General features: G+C 37.9%; 2 protein-coding genes across 2 annotated transcripts; both read left to right on the top strand.

The window, feature by feature from the left end:
- The first annotated feature begins 44 nt into the window (after positions 1–44).
- LOC103712024 (uncharacterized) lies at positions 45–9,412 on the top strand. Its single transcript, XM_039117306.3, has 4 exons — positions 45–507; positions 600–710; positions 1,776–1,844; positions 8,951–9,412. Exons 1-4 carry the CDS (start codon positions 349–351, stop codon positions 8,999–9,001), a joined length of 390 nt encoding a protein of 129 aa, XP_038973234.1. The 5' UTR covers positions 45–348; the 3' UTR covers positions 9,002–9,412.
- A 4,107-nt stretch (positions 9,413–13,519) lies between these two features.
- Positions 13,520–18,467, top strand: LOC103712023 (purple acid phosphatase 2-like). Its single transcript, XM_008798392.6, has 8 exons — positions 13,520–13,969; positions 14,644–14,844; positions 15,023–15,134; positions 15,490–15,716; positions 16,480–16,618; positions 17,501–17,721; positions 17,874–17,995; positions 18,108–18,467. The coding sequence occupies exons 1-8, from the start codon at positions 13,781–13,783 to the stop codon at positions 18,304–18,306; spliced, it is 1,410 nt and encodes a 469-aa protein (XP_008796614.3). The 5' UTR covers positions 13,520–13,780; the 3' UTR covers positions 18,307–18,467.
- The last annotated feature ends 763 nt before the right edge of the window (positions 18,468–19,230 follow it).

The raw sequence follows: 19,230 nt of genomic DNA, 5'->3' as shown, positions 1-19,230 counted from the left end.
GGCAGCTAATTAAAAGACTAATATCTAGGATGAAAAGGAAGATTATGCGAAAGAGGAAGAGAAGATATTGAAGTCAGATTTTCGCTCATCAGTTTGCATCAACCAACCATACAGCCCAGGCCCTAATCCCTATCCACCCCAATCCATCGACTCCCACCTCAAACGCTCCACCCCCCCGGGGATCACCACAACCCATCCATCCACGAGAAGTTATTCAGGCCCGCCCCTGTCCGTGGCTCGTCAACTTATAGCCCGTCCCGTCGCGCGAGTCGGATAACTTGCGACTGGGGAATTCCCGTGGTTGGTGAGTCCCCGCAGGTGCTTGCGTCCTACGAGGCTCGAACTCCCATGGCGTCCGCCGCCGCCTCCAAGAGAGCACTGCTAGCCGACGACGTCCCGTGGAGGGCCTCCCCCGCCGGCGCGAAGCCCGTCCCAAGAATCCACCAGAACCCCGTACTCCGGCTTCCCCAGAATCCTAACACATCCTACGCCCTCGCCGTCATGAAGGCAATCCGGCCTTTCCCTTTTCTCTTCGATCCAGTTCTTGATTACTCTCTTTGATTCTTTCTAACTTGGTGTTCTCATTTGCTGTCCTTTAGCGTCCCGATCCAATCGGCGAAGGGCTCGCCATGGAGGCGACGCTGGAAGCGGCGGGGCCCGACTGCATCGTCCCCGGGCAGGCTACTCCTGTGAAGTTGCTCGGATTGAAGGTTTAGCTTGATAAATCTCGAAGTTTTCCTTCTTCTTTTTTTTTGTATAGGCTTGCGCGTGGATAGAATTTTTTTTTTCTTTTTCTGCCTCCAAGTTAATTTGCTTTCTAATTTGTTCATTCGGTCGCTAAGTAAATGGGGGCATTATCAGTCTTTGGTGATTCTTGAAGTACGTTTGAAGGAATTGAATTGCTTTAAGCCATTCTTTTCTTCTTTAATTCCGTCCCTGCAAAATAAAACCATCTACAGGCTAATAAACAACTTGCAACTTGAGTGCTATTATTGCTGGTGGAATTATTAGGCTTGGGCAATTTATGGACTAAATTTTAAGGTTTTGAATTATTTTAATGGCTTGCTCTTACTCATTTCCATCTATGGAAAGCACAAGTTGTCTTCTGTTGCTAAAATCACAATTGCCGTACTATAACTTTAGGATATTGTTTCCATGAACCCGGTAGATCAATGCTGTTGCAGGACGACGAGATATTGACTTCTTAGTCCATTTTGAGGGTCCTCGAACCCTTCTTCAGTTGTTTATGGGACAACCATGTTTTTAATGATTGACAAGTTTTGAATTACTTCTTTCTTTTTATTGGTATTGATGTTTTAGTTTTTTGACTTCATGCCACTTCCCGGAGCAGCTTTCTATATGCCATGAGTTGCAACGTTGTTATTTTTCCTTTTTTCGTCCAACATATTGTCGTTTTTTCTTGGTGTATTGATGCTGGAAGTTTCTTTTATTATTTATGTCTTTATGTATTCATATTTCTAATTTCCTTTTCATCATATTCTTGTATAATGTTTAGCATAATAAAGAGAGCAACTGCTAGATCTGAGAATGAAACATAGGACAATTGACAGAGACTTATTTTGTTGTAGGGCCTGGATAAGATTGTTTTTGTAAAATGTATAGTTTTAATAGTTAGGCAAATAGTTTATATGCCTCATGGGTCTGGTATCATTCCTTAGAACTCTGTACATTCTTAACACTTCTGAGCAATATATCCTCTTGCACATTCTCAGTGCAGTTATAAAAAGTATCACTATATCTTCAACTGTATGCAGGTCTGGCCTATTGATATTAACTTCAAATTTATGGAACCTGTTGGGCGAGAACTGCAGAACATTGGAAAGGTGACCGTGCAATTTGACTATACCTATCTTGCAATATATATGTTAGTTGATAATAGAATGGTTTCAAGCATATCTGTTCTCAGTGCATGTCTTGGTCCTCATAATCTCTACAGAAAAATAATAATATATGGGAAAAGGAAACATATGTTAGCTAAGTGCTTGCAGAGCTCTTTGTTGAATTTAGAGGATCTTCTTGTGCAGCTATGAAGTGACAATTTTAGTACTCTTAATGCTGTAGTTTGTACTAGATTCTGCTCCAGTGAGGTCATATAATTTTTTTTTTGTTGTATTTTTTTATTCCACCTTTTGCAGTATATGTGGTAACTGGCCCCGATTTTCTTTTCCAGAGAGGACTATTAAGTTGCTTTTGTTATGAAACTTAGTATGATTAACATTAATGCTTTTGCAATTTGTGGTATTTATGTGCATCAGCATTTTTATTTTGTCACACAGTGGTAACTACGACAGCAAATCGAGGGCTATGCTATATTTTATACAGAAGGTGTTGAGTGCATTTTTGTGGTTGTTGACCACAATTGGATAAGTTAAATCTCATCCTTGTACATATTTGTTAACATGTCAATGTTTTTCACCATTAACAGCATTGTTACTATTCATACTAGCATAAAAGCTTTACTGTTCATATTAGCACAAAGGAGCATTATTAGGTCATATGGACAGAAAGTATTTAAGGTTGCGAATGGGAAGAAGTGCATCTTCATTGCTTACTTGAATACAATAAATGCTTCCATCAAACAAAGCTCATCCTTTTGCTTGAGGATGTTTTTATGCTTCTGCCAGTCCATTTAATGAACCTAAATTCATTTTGCCGATGGTCAAGTGGTAAAAATTATTTCTTCCAATACTTTGAGATTTGAAATGTTTATTACCTTATAAGATTCATTTCGTGTGTATGCATCTCGTACTCTATATGATAATGTGAATGTTGACTTGAGCACTGTGACTGATATATCTGGTAGGTAGCCAAAGCCTACCTAATTGGATATGGGCAGTTAAACATGTAAATGCTCATTATGTTTAAATGATAAGCTAATAGAGATTGGACTAAAACTTTCAAATAGCGAATTGGATTAAACTTGTCTTTTATGCTGGCTGGATGCTGAGTTTTTGTTTGCTAGCATGCATTGTCAAATAACCTGAATTTTTAAGATAGGATCTGACTAAACAACTATGCTTTGGACAAATTTGTGGATGTATATCAATTTTTGAGTTGATAATAGTGCTGGAAGTGCTAATGCAATTCTCCACTAATTAGGAGATAGGTCATGTCTAAATCTATGGAAACATCTACAGTTAACTATACCAGGGTCTAGGGAAGGCCACAATTAACACAAAATGATGTATGCATTATACATATAAGTGATCTGTTAGAATTTAAATCCACATGGACCATATCTAGATGTCGTCTATGTGTTATAGCTATGTCCCTAGATTTTCTTATGCATGGTATGCTTTCAAGATATTGATGTCTATTGGGATAGAAGCAGCAACAGTATGTAAGAAGCTTTTGGATTCTTATGCATTTTGTTGGGACAAGTCTGAGATGCGTTCTCTCTTTATTTTACAAAATCAAGATTCGTTCCATGGAACAATTGATAGTATTTGACATACATGTAAAATGTTAGTACCTTGGACTAATCCAGGTAAAGTAGTTAACTAGGCTAGCTAAAATGCCCCTTTCTCTCTTTCCGGAAATCTAAAATAGCATAGTATGTGCTGCCCACTTGCATTTACATATATCCTTCATCTTGAATACAGATATCATTTCTGTACTCAAACCTATTACGTTTTCTTGACAATCAACAAGTCCCTCCTACATCATCATTTCATGTTCCTCTTTCTCTTCAAGTTCTATGAAAGTGATCCATCTGTTTGGACTTTTTTGATGTTTGAACTGCACCATTACCTTGACAACATCTTAGCTTTATTTTCTCTACCTGTCCTGTTGAACTAGTGCCAGAACTGTAGCAATGCCAAGAGTACTGCCTTTGGTTCCAATGTTTGATGATGAGCAATTATTTGCTTAAGAATGTTGGTATTCTCATAGGTTACGATCGTTTTGGGCAGTTCAAAGATTTTGCCTCCCATGATTCATTAAGATAATTTATCAGTAAAGACTGAGTGGTTTTCTGATCCCCTTTGCTTCATTCTTTATTGGCATTTGGAATTCTAAAGATTGCTGTCTCATGTGGAATACCTTTTGTTTTAGCTGAAGTAAAGCAATCATCTTTTTTCTCATTCTCTCTGTTCATATGGTGCGAAGAAAGTAACTAGTTGAGATGCAATGAGGAAAATCCCTCAATTCAAGTTCCTACATCAACGGAAATTGTAACTGCAAGAAGCTTGTACCTCGGTGTCACTTTCGGTTTATCTTGCCACTAGAGTTTAGTTGTGGGAATCTTCTGTTTTAGATGCTGCACCAGTTCTAAAAACTTGTTTCTGCTCATGCTCTCGTGCCCCTACAATGGTTCAATCTAAGTTACTCAATAGCTAAGTTAACCTGATATGATTTTCCTAAGTATAATTGTAAATTTTGTGAAAATTTCTCAGGATCTTCTGCTTCTAATGGACTGCTGCTTCATTGCTCACATTGGGATTTGTTTGGTTGCATGATAGTAGTCTTTAGTCATGTAAGTCATGTTAGTGATCCCATCCTGAGATTTTCAACAGATGCAAGTTAAGTGACTAATTTAACTTGTTTATATCTTTGCTTCCTACGTTCAAGAATTGACTTCAATTAGCAGGGAAAAGAATCCAAGTTACCCCTCAAAAATTGATTTTTGAAAGTGGTTTTGTTCAGACCTTCTTGACTTTAGCTGGCGATTGTTGTTGCTGACTATCACATTTTTATCATGTTTATTAGCATTAGATAATTCTTGTCATGTTGTATTTTCCAACTTGCTTCCCCTGAAGCTCACTTCAGATAGTTTCGCATGTGCAACCAAACTGGCCCCTTCATGCAACCATAGTCTAAATTTTCTTTGAGTTCAACATGAGAATAAAATTTCAGGCTTCAGCTGGTTAATATGTACTTGTGCATTAAATCTAAGTAAATGACACCATTGGCTAAAGTTGAAGGGGCCCATATTTTCATTGTGACTCTTCAAGTGTTCTTAATAATAACATGCTTTCCTTTATAAACAACATCCTGCTGCATTGGTATTCAAAACAATACCCTTCGCTTCCAATTCTTCCTAGGTTTTAGAGACTATTGCCAAGTCATTTAATTCTCATGCATTGTTGCTTTTCTTCACTTTTCAATTCATCATATTCGAACCATCCAATTCTTCACTATTCAGCCCACTACTTTTCTTCCTTTGAGCATTTACATTTCTGGAAGTCTAGGTATACTCTCCTTGGGATGATAAGATATAGGACTCAGATCAGATTTTGAATGAATCATAAATCTAAGATTTAATTTTTGCTTTGGAGAAATCAAATGAAAACAAAAAAATTATTTGGCATGAGAAGAAGAAATAAGAAATATATGTGAGCTACACATGCAGTTCTACAACTCAATTTCTAGTCTTGACTATATATTTCTTTTGAAGTAGCCAAATGATCTCTACTTCCTGAAAGATAGGCTTCCATAATATGTCATTCTAATTCAACTCTCCACAAAAGATAAAGAAATTCAAAGTTTCTGAAAATGAGAGGAGAAATTCTGCAAATTCTTCTTCTGAAGTTCTTGATGCTGCGCTAATATTTTCTAACTTTATATTGGACTAGCATTTAGCATGTGTGGTGAACCTGCAATGCATATATGGCTGTGATTCTCTCAAAAAGTACTTAAAAAATTGGAGCAAGCAAGGATTTTTTTTTCCGACAGGTGGGGTGGGGGGTGGGGGGGTGTTGGCATGCAAGAAGAAGATTTTTTCCATTATTTACAATTTGATAAACCAATCCCTTTTCAGAGAGTGCATTTCTTTTCTATGTTAGAGGATCTTGATAATGGTGCTTATAAGATAAAGGACTTTGTTTCTGTTTTCTTCAAGATAAAGCTAATTAAAGAGTGGGTCCAGGCCTCACATAAGGTCCCTCGGATTCATTTTTCTCAGCCCGTCCAAGAAAGCCGGGCAGTTTTTTGAGTGATATGGTTGGGCCATGTTTTTTTTTCCTTTCTTCTTTGAGAAACCAAAACCAAGATGTCAAGGAAATGAAACCACCATGCTTCAAACTCCGGGCCCCGCTCAAAATCTCACCACGTCGCAAAACCAAGAGTGAGAGAAATGAAACCTTTTTGGCTTCAGGCTTTGACACAGCAGACTTCAAAGCCTTTCATGTGAAAGGTATTCAACTCTTGAAGACTTGAAGTATTTCCAGACCATCCTAATTCCCTTTTTAGGTGGTGTCCCTCACTATTTCTTTCTAACTTCCAGGTAAATCTTCTTTTTCTTCTTTAACTTTAGTGTCTGCTTTTAGAACAACATCACAGCTTGTAACTTGAGAGCTGATTACATCCCTTCATTTGGTATGGGAAACAATAAACTTGGGCTGCATCACAAAACCTCCTGAAATCTTACAAGCATCATCAGATTCAAACCTGAGTTTAATGTATAGTTGGACATATAATCTGGAGCCTCCGGAGATGAGAATATGATTGATCTAACGATCACGCTACATGCATCTATTTACTGTGACCTGGTTTAGCCTGCCTGGCTTGAAGGTCTAGGTTGGCAATGGGCCTAATAGGCTTTTACAACAATATTATTTGGCATAGGTGATGAACATGAATGATTCAAGAGGCCCAGGCATTTAATGGATGACATGAGCTTCTGTCAACTGATGAAATTATATGTTATGTATTTTTTGCAATCAAATTTTCATAAACAAACAGTTTTGCTCTTATTTTTTGGTTGATGGGGGAGCTGGTGTTTGGAGGGGTGGGGGTGGGGGGTTGGTGTTGCAGGGATGCTTCACTGTTGTCTCATGTAGTAGAGTTGCCTAGAGCTACAAAAATGGCCTCGTTTTCAAATTTTTGGTTGCTTTTGCCCCCTGGCTTCAGCAGATGCACAAGAACTGTATGTTTCTAAGTATTTGGATGCACTTTCTTCTATATAGTGAATGTACATATTCTTTTCATATTGAATGGCTGGAACACAATCATGCAGTGAGGGGCAAAAGCATCTATATATTCTGAAACTGGTCATATCTGCCAAAGGAAAAAAAAAGTGGCCTGACAGATATAAAAAATGTGCTGTTTCTGCAAAATAACAGTTTTCTGATCTGGGAACCAACCTGAGATTGAACTGGTTCACAGAAGCCTGGTGAAGGGCTGAGGCTTATCCACATTGTTCTTGTAATGTGAAAGGGAACGAATGGATGCCTATATTTGTCCATACATCCATCATGTCCTAATTTCTTAGCATGATATTGGTTTTGGATTCTAACATATCCTAAGCCAACAAGATTCGGTTACAGTATGCGGGACTCCTATCAGCAGCATGTTTTTTTTGGTAGTCAGGCACTTCAATTGTGATGATTAAGAATCCTAGGCTAGAAAAATATGCATAAAATGACCTTGCCGAAGTTGGAAATTTTGTTAAATATACCTTAAAAAGTGAAGTCAATGCTAGAAATCTCCAATTGTTTGATGACAAGTGGAACAGTGGCTTGTGACAAAAAAAATGATTGCCTCAACTTAGTACCATAGATATTGTGTCCATTACATATCTGTGGAGCCATGGTAATCGAGTTGTCGAGAGAATCAACACTTAATATGTTATGTGCTATCACCATATGGAGTAGAACTCTATTAGCTGTTTCTCCAGTCATCAGATTGTAGTTTTTTTTTTTTTTTAATCAGTTGATGCAAATCCAAACTAGCACACAACATAGTGTAATCTGCTTCATTGTTTTAAAAAACAGCTGCTACAACGGCTATAGTGTCTGCCTTTCACAGTTTTGGCTCGAAACCACTATGTTAAGTTTCATTGCAGCACCATATGATGCTTGGGTATGCGGAACCTGATATTCTGGGAGGAAACCTGCTATAGCAGCTGCTCTGTGATGGACTCAAGATGGGCCCTTTATTCCATGGTTGGCTGGATCAGTTTCTTATTGGACATTTTTTTTTCTATGGTTGGTGTTTATATGGTTGTGGACATCTTTACTTTATGATTCATGTTATATGATTGTGGGCTCTTTATCTTAATGAGTGATGTTATTATATTTGGGGGATGATGGTATTATATCATTATATTGTGGACCTTTACATTATATAGATGTTGACATGATGTTATGATATTAGGTGGATGATGTTTTCTAGCTTCGCCCTTGGTGTTCTCTTATCGTTTTCCGCATGAAATTGATGTAAAATATTGATTTTTGATACTTAGTAAGAAAAAAATATTGATATGTTTTGGCAGCCCATGCTGGGTGCATGGTGTCCATCATCCTCTATTTGCTATGAAACACCCCAACCGCTACATGCCCACCAACCGTTTTTTAATGCATTGATCTGTACACATAAACCTTCTATTCACTTTGTATTATGAAAAAAAGGTATTTTCTGAATAGTTTTGGTGGCTCATAGTAAATGGATGGCAAATTGTTTTTTTGGTTATAATGCAGTCTTGATCTTGTTATGTGTGCTTTCTGCATTATGTTCTAGATGTAGAAAGACATTGGCAAATCATACTTATTAGAATTTAACAGTACGAAGTTTGTTCAGCTGAAGCACTCAATTATTCAATTCAGAACTGCGGCTTCTGTACAAAATTTGCACAAAAAATTTTGTATTACAACTTATGTTTTCTCCAAAAGGAAATAAAAAGGCTGTGACATCCTTTATTTATACTTGCCAACAATTATTAGCTCAGTTGGCACCTCACCCATAAGGGCTTGCCCTTCAGGATTCAAATTCTGAGTATTGCTCAAAAAAATCTTTTATTTATACTTAATCAAGCCTATTCATTATTCTTTTGATTTTTATAATTTTGGTAAGGGATCTGCTATGACCATGTTATGTTCAAAAAATTTCCACCACTATACACTGTCTAATTCATGTGTTTAATGTACTCGGTTTGCCTATCTATGTTGGCTTGGTACCCTTGTTATTGATTACATGACCTTTTCTTTTGTAGATGATGGATTCAGCATTAAACCTAATGAATGCATCATTTCAAGATCGCTAGACCCAGATGGTGTTGGTACTGGCCTAACAATATATCCGGAGTTTACTGCTTGCTTAGCCTCATTGCGGGAGTTTCTAGCTACTAGAGTTGTTGCGGTGAAATCAATGAATAGAGTACTTGCTATGTCTCTGGTTTATGGTACATCTGTATGATTGCAATGAAAATGGATGTGGAGCTGTTATATATGTATTACCGTGCCAAAAACCTGATGTGAAGTTTGTACATTAAGTGATTGTGGTTTTATTAGATACTATTTGGCTGGATGCCAGGATTCATTTCAGCTGTTTGCATGAACTAACATGGGATTTGTGGACGTGTGCATGTGTGTGTGAGAGAGAGAATACTTGCTATGTTTCCAGTTTTTGGGCACATCTATATGATTGCAATGGAAATGTATCTTGAGCTGTTCCATTTTTTGTCTTACTGTGAACAAAACCCGATGAGAACTTTGTATAGCAATTGATTGTACTTTGATTAGATTCTTTTTGGCTGGATTTGGGATTCATGTTAACTATTTCTATGAATTAACATGGATTTGTGTGTGTTGTGAGAGAGAGAGAGAGAGTACTTTCTATGTGTCTGGTTAAAGGTACATCTATGTGATTGCAGTGAAAAATTCAATGAGAACTTTGTAAAGCAGGTGGTTGTGCTTCCATTATATATTGTCTGGCTAATCACAGGTATTATCCATTTCCACTAAGGTGGCAAGAGGGCAGGCTTCCATTCCGGTTGGGTCAGTTATTGAGAAGTGGTGTGGATACAGGTAGAAGGTTGGGATTAGCCTTTCCTGATCTCAAAATATTATACACTGTCTAGCTAGATGCTAGAGTTACATGTCAGATATTTCGATGAGCTAATGTAGGATCTATGCATGCAGGGGAGAAGGATGAAATTTCCGCAGTTTAACGTTTTCGGAAGAGCTTGCTAAATCCGTTTCGTTCTTTGTGGTGAATTTTGCCCAGTGCGGAGTACCTGCATTGGTGATTTGTGTGTTAAATGGTTGGAGGATTTGCATGCAGCTGCCATTCAGATATTTTATCAGTAATCCCAAATTGTAAATTAACTTTGTCTTGAGATGTGGTACATGGAAGCCGGGATAAATTTTCTGGACATATTGCTGTTGTGAGTTGTATTTTATATGTGGCCAACCAATTGTCCTTTTCCCAACCAGTTGGCAATGCTGTTTCTTCTTTGTATGTGTGTATTTACAGGAATTCAATGAGAATGTTTGCATTGTTCTAATTGACCATTAAGAGTGCCTTATTCCTTGCCCATATTAACATCTTAATTGGAAGCTCCCTAGATTTTTGTAACGAAATCTTTCTGATTAACCATTAAATTTTCGCTCATTATGTGTGTATGATCATCAGGAGCATCAGAGGACACCAAGTCTTCTGATGTCACCTATTTTTACATTCTCCATGCTGTTCCTGAGTCCTGACTGCTGATCGTTAATATATCAATACAGATATTGTACGCTTGCATGCGATGCGTTGCATGCATGTTAAATTCATAAATCAATAAAACTAACAAATAAACATAAATATATATAAATATTCATACATGAAGCCCGGCTAAGTTCCGTATGTTTTATTTTCCCATGCAACTCGATCTTTAAATCAGAATTTGCATGCATAAATGTGTGTTTATCATATTTCTAGTATTCACCGTAATGACCATGATATACGAATAGAATAACTTGGAATCCGTAAGCTCTTACCTTGTCCGAGTGATGCATGCAATATCTTTGTGCGGATCCAAGATCTGCCATTCACTTTTTATCCGTGCAAGTCATATATTTACACCATCACGTATGACATCACTGCTGAAAGGCGAGAAGACGGCAAGAATCGTTTGCATTTGGGATCAGCGTTCAAAAGTAACGGACAAAAGGTCCCTTGCTGATTTGATAGCGGGAGAACGATTGATGGCATCGGTTAGGTCCCAAATATCAATATCTTTTCACCAAAAAAAAAAAAAAAATCGATATCTTCATCGGATCAGTGTACCGAGCAGTCATCTGGCAGGTGATCTTTAGCATCTTTCAAGTTTAAAAAATTTCTTCAGAGGTCGCGATCCTTCTTGGCCCACGAACACACCCCTTTGCGATCTGAGCCTATTAATGCGAAAAGCGTCAACGTCCACATCGTTCAGGCCCACCGATCAAGTGGTCTCCTTCCATTCAGGCCCATACTTGCCCATGCCCTTCTCACAGGATCGCCGATTAACTCCATAATGCCGTTATAGGAACGCGGTTGCTTAGTACCATGAAGAAACTAACGGTCATCATTACCTGTCTTACTTTAATAATACAAGTCAGCATATATTACCGTCTTATTTCGAAAATAAAAATCAAGAATATGATTTGACTTTCGCCTTTTCTTTTGCCTCTCTTTTTTTGATGGAACTAGTGGAAGTTGTCTCTTAAAACGGCTGTTATCCATGACGTTATGAAAGTGATGATGCTATTCTAACCCTGCCTTTCTCTCCGGTCAAACGAAATCTCGATGGAATCTCAAATCTCATCATGGAGTGGCGCGCAAGATCTCAGGTAGGCGGCTGTCGTTCGCTTTGTTGGCTTCCCTGGGTCGTCAGGGGCCAGTCCTCAAGAGAACGAAGGGAGCATGCTTCTTTTTTTTTTTTTTAAGGGGAACAAACAGATAATGTTTTATATAGAGAGTTTAGGATTGCGATGAAATGTATTAACCAACATTTCTCTCGTCAAACTTTGACCGACTTTCTTTAGTCATTCATCATTGGATGGATGCATTCAGAAGAGCGCCCTTTTTTTTTGTACAACGGTGGCTCATGCGCAACAGATGTGAGTGCAGCCCATAAAATCAAAAAGGATACGAGCAAGCAGGGTGCTTCGAGTCTCCTTCCATGAGACCAGAATATGCAGCCTAGGGCTCTTCGAACCTAGACCCTTGGGAGTACAAATTATAGTAGTGTTATTTACTATTTTTATAGCATGGTAACTTAAAATACTATTAGTAATATTATTTACTACTTTCTAAATAAGATAGTGTATTTTATTATTAATTATTTACACAATATTTCAATCATATATAATTATATTTTCAATGATGAATAAGTATAATTCATATCACCATTAGTTACTATTTATTACATAGTATTAGCATATTGATTACATTAATTTGTTGCTACTATTTATTGGGATTAAATAAAATACTATTATCCTTCAATATTTACATAATATATATTAGAAACTTAATATTGTTTTTTATTAATAGTAACTAATAGTAATATTGTGATGTAGACAAGAAAAAAAAAAACAGGTTGAAGTGAGAGACCATTTTTTTTTCCACTTGACTTCCCATTTTTAGGTAACTTTGAGACCTAAATGGCATAAAACTATCTTACCCCTCCTTTACTTATTTTGGATGAAAATCACTTTAGGGATTAAAAGTAGTTTTTATCTTTTATTTACACAATCAAACATCCAAATGTAAATCAAAAATAATTTTTAGAAAAGCAATTTTCATTTATTTTTTTCGAAACAAATAGGCCTTGAGTGTATCTTGTCCACGGAGTCAAACTATCATCGAAGCATTCTAATGGCTATTGTTGAAAGTTTGATAATAAAACAAATATGATCCAAAAGCATTACAATAATTATGAAGGTGAAGCAGCATGGATCATCCCCCCAAACATGTTACATTTATATGGGAGTTTTTTGGTCAAATCTTTTAACCTAATTGAATAAAATTAATTTTGGCTGAATTCTCTACTGTCGATTTGTACATCGAAATACGTTTGAGCGTAAAGCTCACAATGTCTCATAGCCACTATTAGCTATAGAAGTCATGATCATGGCTAAATGGGTCTCTTGGCATTTTGAAAAAAAATAATAATTTGATCAACTTTCATTAATGATTTAAAGCTCAAATGCCAAAGAACTATGGCTAAAGACATATATTTTCTTTTTCCTATTAGAGGTCCTGGAAAATAAATTACAAAAATGGCAGCCAGCCGCCTCTTAAATACCGCTAATCCCATGAACTCTATGAATGAGATTTGATTCAGCTTCTTTGTATAACCATTTTTTAATTAGCAAAGAATTAGGGAAAAAATCTTTGACTAGTTTGATAAGGGGAACATATGTATGTCATTATGAGATATAGTTAATAATGTACCATACCTTAATGAATTTTTACTTAATGAAAACAAAACTGGGCTGGCCGGGTCAGGGCCTAGCATTTCCTGGTCACGGTTTGCAGCACGCCTTACATCGTGAGTCATGTTCTTAAAAAAAGATTTTTTTTTTTCTTCTTAAAGCTGTGCCCAAATCATCATCAAATCATTGAAAAGGGAGAGAGAAAGTGCCGTAAAGGTAATGCAGATCCTAATTGAGAAAAAACCTGTGTCTCTAAATATAAAAATATGCTATTCTTTCCACTGCCCTCGGTCAGCCCCCCGCCCGTAGATTCGATCCTGCCGGACCCCCCACGTAAACCAGTCCCCTTCCCGCATCCTTAATTGATATTTCGAGGACTCGAGGAGTCTCTAGTCTCTACATGCCCCGATCCCCATGCCGTAAAATTTCCTTCTTTCCTTATTCTACTCTATCTCGGTATCCCACTCTCGCTGCGTATTTAGTCCGCTATTCTGGCACCTATCCTCGGATATTCCCCTTGTTCCTCGCTATCCCGGTCCTATTTAAGCAACGCAGGAGGAGCGTGTTTTCCGAGTGCGGAACTCTCGAGACAGGGGAGAGACAGGGGAGGAGCAAAGGAGTAAGGGGGGAAGACAGGAGGGATGGGTCGGCGGTGGGCTTCTCGCCGGCTTGGTCTCGCTCTGGCTTTGGTGGTGGTGGTGGTGGTGCTCGCGGGGCGGTGCGATGGAGGAGTCACCAGCTCCTTTGTGAGGAAGACTGGGAAGACTGTCGATATGCCACTCGATAGCGATGTCTTCCGTGTCCCCAGTGGGGATAATGCTCCCCAGCAGGTCTTGAAATAGATCTGATCAGCTTAAACTTTGTTCCTTTGACCTGTTTGGTTTCTGTGCTTGTTTTTCCGGCTATCCAAGTGTTTCTTCCCCCTATCCATTCGTACCTCTTTTTTTTTTTTTTGGTGCGTCATAATCCGATCACCTTGAAGTTTCCTCATCTAATCTCCTCTGCAATCTCTAGTTTTTATTTCTTCGTTTATATTTTTTTTTACTATTTATTCATGTCTTCAACCGTTTTTTTAATCTGAGCTAAAAGTTCTTTTTTTTTTTTTGGTGTGTGTGTTGGGGGGGGGGGGGGGGGGGGGAGGCCTCCTTTTCGATATATGATTATGGGATTTCCGTGACTTTCTTTTTAAAACTTTTCCTCTTCCTTCCTTTCTTGTTCTTTCTTGTTCTTATTTTTAATTTTATATATATATATATATATATATATATATATATATATATATAATATACCCTTTGTTTTCTTTCTTTTTTTTTTCCTGTTTCGTTCCTTAATTCTGGTTTCTACCTCCTTTTATGTTTCTTACATGGTGTTTGGTCGTCAATGTTTTTAGTTCATGCACTTTGATGCTGAGGTTTTTATTTCCGATCAATCATGTCATCGTCGCTGGTACTGCCTTGTTTCCGTGGTTTTCAAAAATATTCTTTTGGGGTTTATTATCTCGCAGGTTCATATAACCCAAGGCGACCGTGATGGTACGGCGGTTACTGTGTCATGGGTCACTTGCGACGAACCTGGCTCCAGCACCGTGCTTTATGGGACTACTAAGAACAAGATCGAATTCTTCGCTGAGGGCAAGTATACTCGATATAAGTTCTATAACTACACTTCTGGCTACATCCATCACTGCACTCTCAGGAATTTGAAGGTGATTTGGCAACCTCTTAACCACTTGCATGTCTTCTTCTATTATGGCTTAATTGTCGCTGCCGAATCCTTCCATCTGTAACATTAGACGTAATATCTCATGTGCTCGAACACAAGTATAGATTTAGAGGAGTTAGGAAGTCAGAGTAATGCAAGCTGCTGTTGTTGTCTCTTTGCAGCATGACACAAAATACTACTACGCTCTTGGGATCGGGCATACATTGCGGCAGTTCTGGTTCAGAACCCCACCAAAAGTTGGTCCTGATGTACCATATACATTTGGCCTTATAGGTATTTCTAGTTGTCCTCTCTCTCCCTCTCTCTCTCTTTTCCTCTCTAATTAGACAGACTTCTTATGATGCCATATATTTAGACTCATTGGATTCAGCAGGCAGCAATAGAGACATTCTAATCAACAAGTTTATGTTGGTTAATGCTTGACATCATATTCCATTCTCCGAACACATCTAGCTTTTGCTTCTTTTTTCGTTCTGCATGATCACCCGCATATTCCTTAGATGTAAAAATGGTTTATCTGTATCTGTTCAAAGATTGTAAGATTTTCAGGCTATCAATGTACCCGTGCTATTTCTACTGATCGTTCACATGTTATCACATGATTTTCATCTTTTTGTATCGCGTACAGGGGATCTTGGACAGACTTTTGACTCAAATAGGACACTTTCTCACTATGAATCAAATCCAAAGGCACAGGCAGTGCTATATGTTGGAGATCTTTCTTATGCAGATAACCATCCAATTCACGACAATGTCAGGTGGGACACATGGGGCAGGTTTGTTGAGAGAAGCGTCGCATATCAGCCATGGATTTGGGCTGCAGGAAATCACGAGATTGACTTTGCCCCTGAAATTGTGAGTAGAAAGCATATGATCAGTGATTATAGTTAAATATAACATGTATTGCATGATATATTCATTTATGCTGTAAAGTTAATGTATTACTCATATTGTAACATTAGTATCTGCCAGTGCAATAAAGCATTGACAGAGGGCCATGCCTACTACCAGCAGTTGGCTGGCATTTGTAGTTTGGGTCACTCTCAGGAGATAAAGGACATGGTACTTCAAAAAAAAGCATTGATGTAAACATTGAGCCAACTCTCAGGAAGTACACCTCAAGAGTTGAGCATATCTTACGGTCATGTAGTTTTAAAAACATAACCAACTGCGAGAGGGAGAACGCTTGCATGGTACAATCATGTGTGGCAAAGATCACAGGATACCACATTTAGCAGTGCGCTTGAGTTTCTGCTGAGGGGTTAAGAAAAAGCAAGGAGAGATTTAGAAATAGTTGGACGAAACTTGTGAAATCCAGATAGATGGGATGAGGCTGGCTGGTTAAGTTACATACACATTGATTAGTAATTTGTTTGGGTCAATAAGTTAGAGATCACCAGATTTTAGCAAGCTGTATGGTAGATTATACTGTTCATAAGATTTTGAGACTCATTTTTGTTACTTACCTTTCATGTTCTAGGAAAGATAAGATTTTATCTTATGGATTTTAAATGCAAAATCTGAACTGATTTTATATTTAGAGTTAAATTGGACAAGTTGGGGCATTTATAAAGTTGAGAGCTTCGAAAGAGTTGAAATGTTAATACATTCCTTGCAGGGTGAAAATGAGCCATTTAAACCGTACAGGCACAGGTATCATGTTCCTTATAAGGCTTCTGGTAGCACATCTCCATTCTGGTACTCCATCAAACGGGCCTCAGCATACATTATTGTGCTGTCGTCATATTCTGCGTATGGTAAGTATACATGATGCATCCTCCTGATTTTTTTTTTTTTTGTAAATTCATGTTTAGAATTTTTGAAACATGATGCATCTTTTTGATATTCATATATGATGCATCATATTTGAAATGTCTTTTTGCTGAACAGTTTATGTAAATTTTCCAGAACAGTTTTAACCTGATGAAAGAATTTTAGTATTCTTGCATGCATTTTATTCATCAACTTTGTTTTGGCGGACCCGAAGCATTGAGAACCAGAGGAGTCTGAAGTTTTTGATCAAGTCGTTCCTTACCGTCTTCTATTCTGTCCATTTGCATTCCAAAGCTTACCTCTTGCCTCTACCTGTGGAATTTATGCACCTTTCTCAACCATTACATCCATAGAGTACAACACACCTATGCTTTGCATTTATTTTCCATTCAAACCTGGATAAATGAAAGCTGCAGCTTCCTGAAGTCCATAGCTTGCCATATACTGTACATAACTATGGAATTAGATTACAGAAAGTTTCATCTAAATGTATTCTCCTGGACCACCTTTCTTTAGTTGGAATTACACCCACTTTCACACCCACTCACAGAGGTGCAATGGCAACCAGGGCATAAACAAATTTAGAAGGGATGCAGATAGGAATTCCTATCACAGTATGTCATTCCAATCATTGCGCCTGACTTTTGGTAAAATGGGGTTTTTCAATGCCTTTCTTGTGGTTAAATATATCTTGCTCGTGTTTTTTTCCTCTCTTTTTTTTGGTGGTGGTTTTGGGGGGGGGGGGGGGGGGGGGGAGGGGAGTGTTATTCTGCGTACATGTGATCAATGAACCAAACAGTTCAGGTCTATTGCCAAGCCATTTCGCCTACTACAGTTGTTTGATGCTTTATTTTTGTACTGTTCAGGTAAATACACTCCTCAATACAAATGGCTTGAACAAGAGCTACCTAAAGTGAATAGAAGAGAGACACCATGGTTGATTGTTCTTGTGCATTCACCATGGTATAATAGCTACAACTATCATTATATGGAAGGAGAAACCATGAGAGTAATGTTTGAACCATGGCTTGTACAATACAAAGTTGATGTTGTCTTTTCTGGCCATGTCCATGCCTATGAGCGCAGTGTAAGTGCCTACCCTTCCACCTAGTCGTCGTCTACCATGGAAACTTGGTTTTTGTTGCTCTCATTTTACCTCCTCCATCCCAGATTATGAACAAGCTACATGATTTGATGGTTCTTTTTCTCTTCTTCTTTTTTTTTTTTCTCCTTTTGCAGTATAGGATATCAAATGTTGCATACAATATCGTGAACAGGAAATGCACGCCAGTTCCTGACCAATCAGCTCCTGTATATATAACCATTGGCGACGGCGGGAATGTTGAAGGGCTTGCTAATAAGTAAGATTACTACAAGATCCATAATTATAATTTCCATTCCCTCAATATTTTCTTAACATTTTACAGATGCAATCAGAAGTAATGATTCTTCATTCATTCATCTACAATGCAGCATGACAGAGCCACAGCCTAGCTATTCAGCTTACAGGGAAGCCAGCTTCGGTCATGCTATCTTTGACATTAAGAATCGGACCCATGCTCATTATGCCTGGCACCGCAACCAGGATGGAAATGCAGTTGCTGCTGATTCCATGTGGTTTTACAACAGATACTGGCACCCGATCGATGATTCTGCTACATCTGCTGCATGAACTTGGGCCACTAGTTCTCAATCTTTGGAAATAAACATGTCTCTCTCTCTCTCTCTCTCTCTCTCTCTGGTATTTTTCCGGTTTTTGCCGTCGAATAATAATTGCTGTGACCGAATACTCTTGCCATTTAAATTGAATTAAGATGTTTGTTACTTTGTCAAGAGCCATAGTTCAGTGACCACAAAGTTCATATCGAGGTGGGCTCTGAATTGTACAAAACATTGCTTTGGATGACTGGCTTCATTTCAAGGAAAAGATTTATATCACAAAGATCCATCTAGGCCAGTTATGATAACTTGCAATACTGCTTCGCATCAATTGGATTTCAATTAAGGAATTTGCTGAAGTGTTAACCTAGTTTACGATGAAGTTCCCTATAATATGAAAAAAGGTTGGAATTCAGTTTGATAATTTATTGGATGAACAAAATGCAAAATGGATGGATGAATAAAGAGAGAAAATAACCATTTTATCAGGTAAGTCCTCTGCATGCTACCCCCTTTATTCCCTCCTCACCGACAAATGTCTTTATCTAAAACTTTACACAAGCAACTATATAAATCCATCAAAAAATTCCTCATCATATCTCAAGCAAAACTTTTTTTTAAAAAAAAAAAAATTGCTCTTCGTCAAAAGGTCAAGCAAATCCTAACAAAGCAAATCGGTAAACTCAGCAATTCTTAATCCCTAATCCAAACAGAAATGGACCCAAGCAATCAAGTCTATGTTATTAAGATAAGGTATGTTATGAAAGATTCAATTAGACTAGCCCCTACACAAAAATTCCATATTCTATTCTTGTACCATTTAATTCTAAGGATAGGTTATTGGATCTTTTTGAGACTTGAAAGTTTCCGTCCGTGGAATTTTGATAAGTAGATGATGCCGGGTAGAGGGAGAAGGAGGAGAAAAAAAAAAGAGGAG

The sequence above is a fragment of the Phoenix dactylifera genome, chromosome 9 (assembly GCF_051530095.1).
Source record: "Phoenix dactylifera cultivar Ajwa chromosome 9, Ajwa_hap1_PhDact_Kaust_v1.1, whole genome shotgun sequence".
Classification (NCBI taxonomy): domain Eukaryota; kingdom Viridiplantae; phylum Streptophyta; class Magnoliopsida; order Arecales; family Arecaceae; genus Phoenix; species Phoenix dactylifera.
The sequence above is the reverse complement of the archived record's forward strand: the minus strand, read 5'-3'. Positions and strand labels throughout refer to the sequence as shown.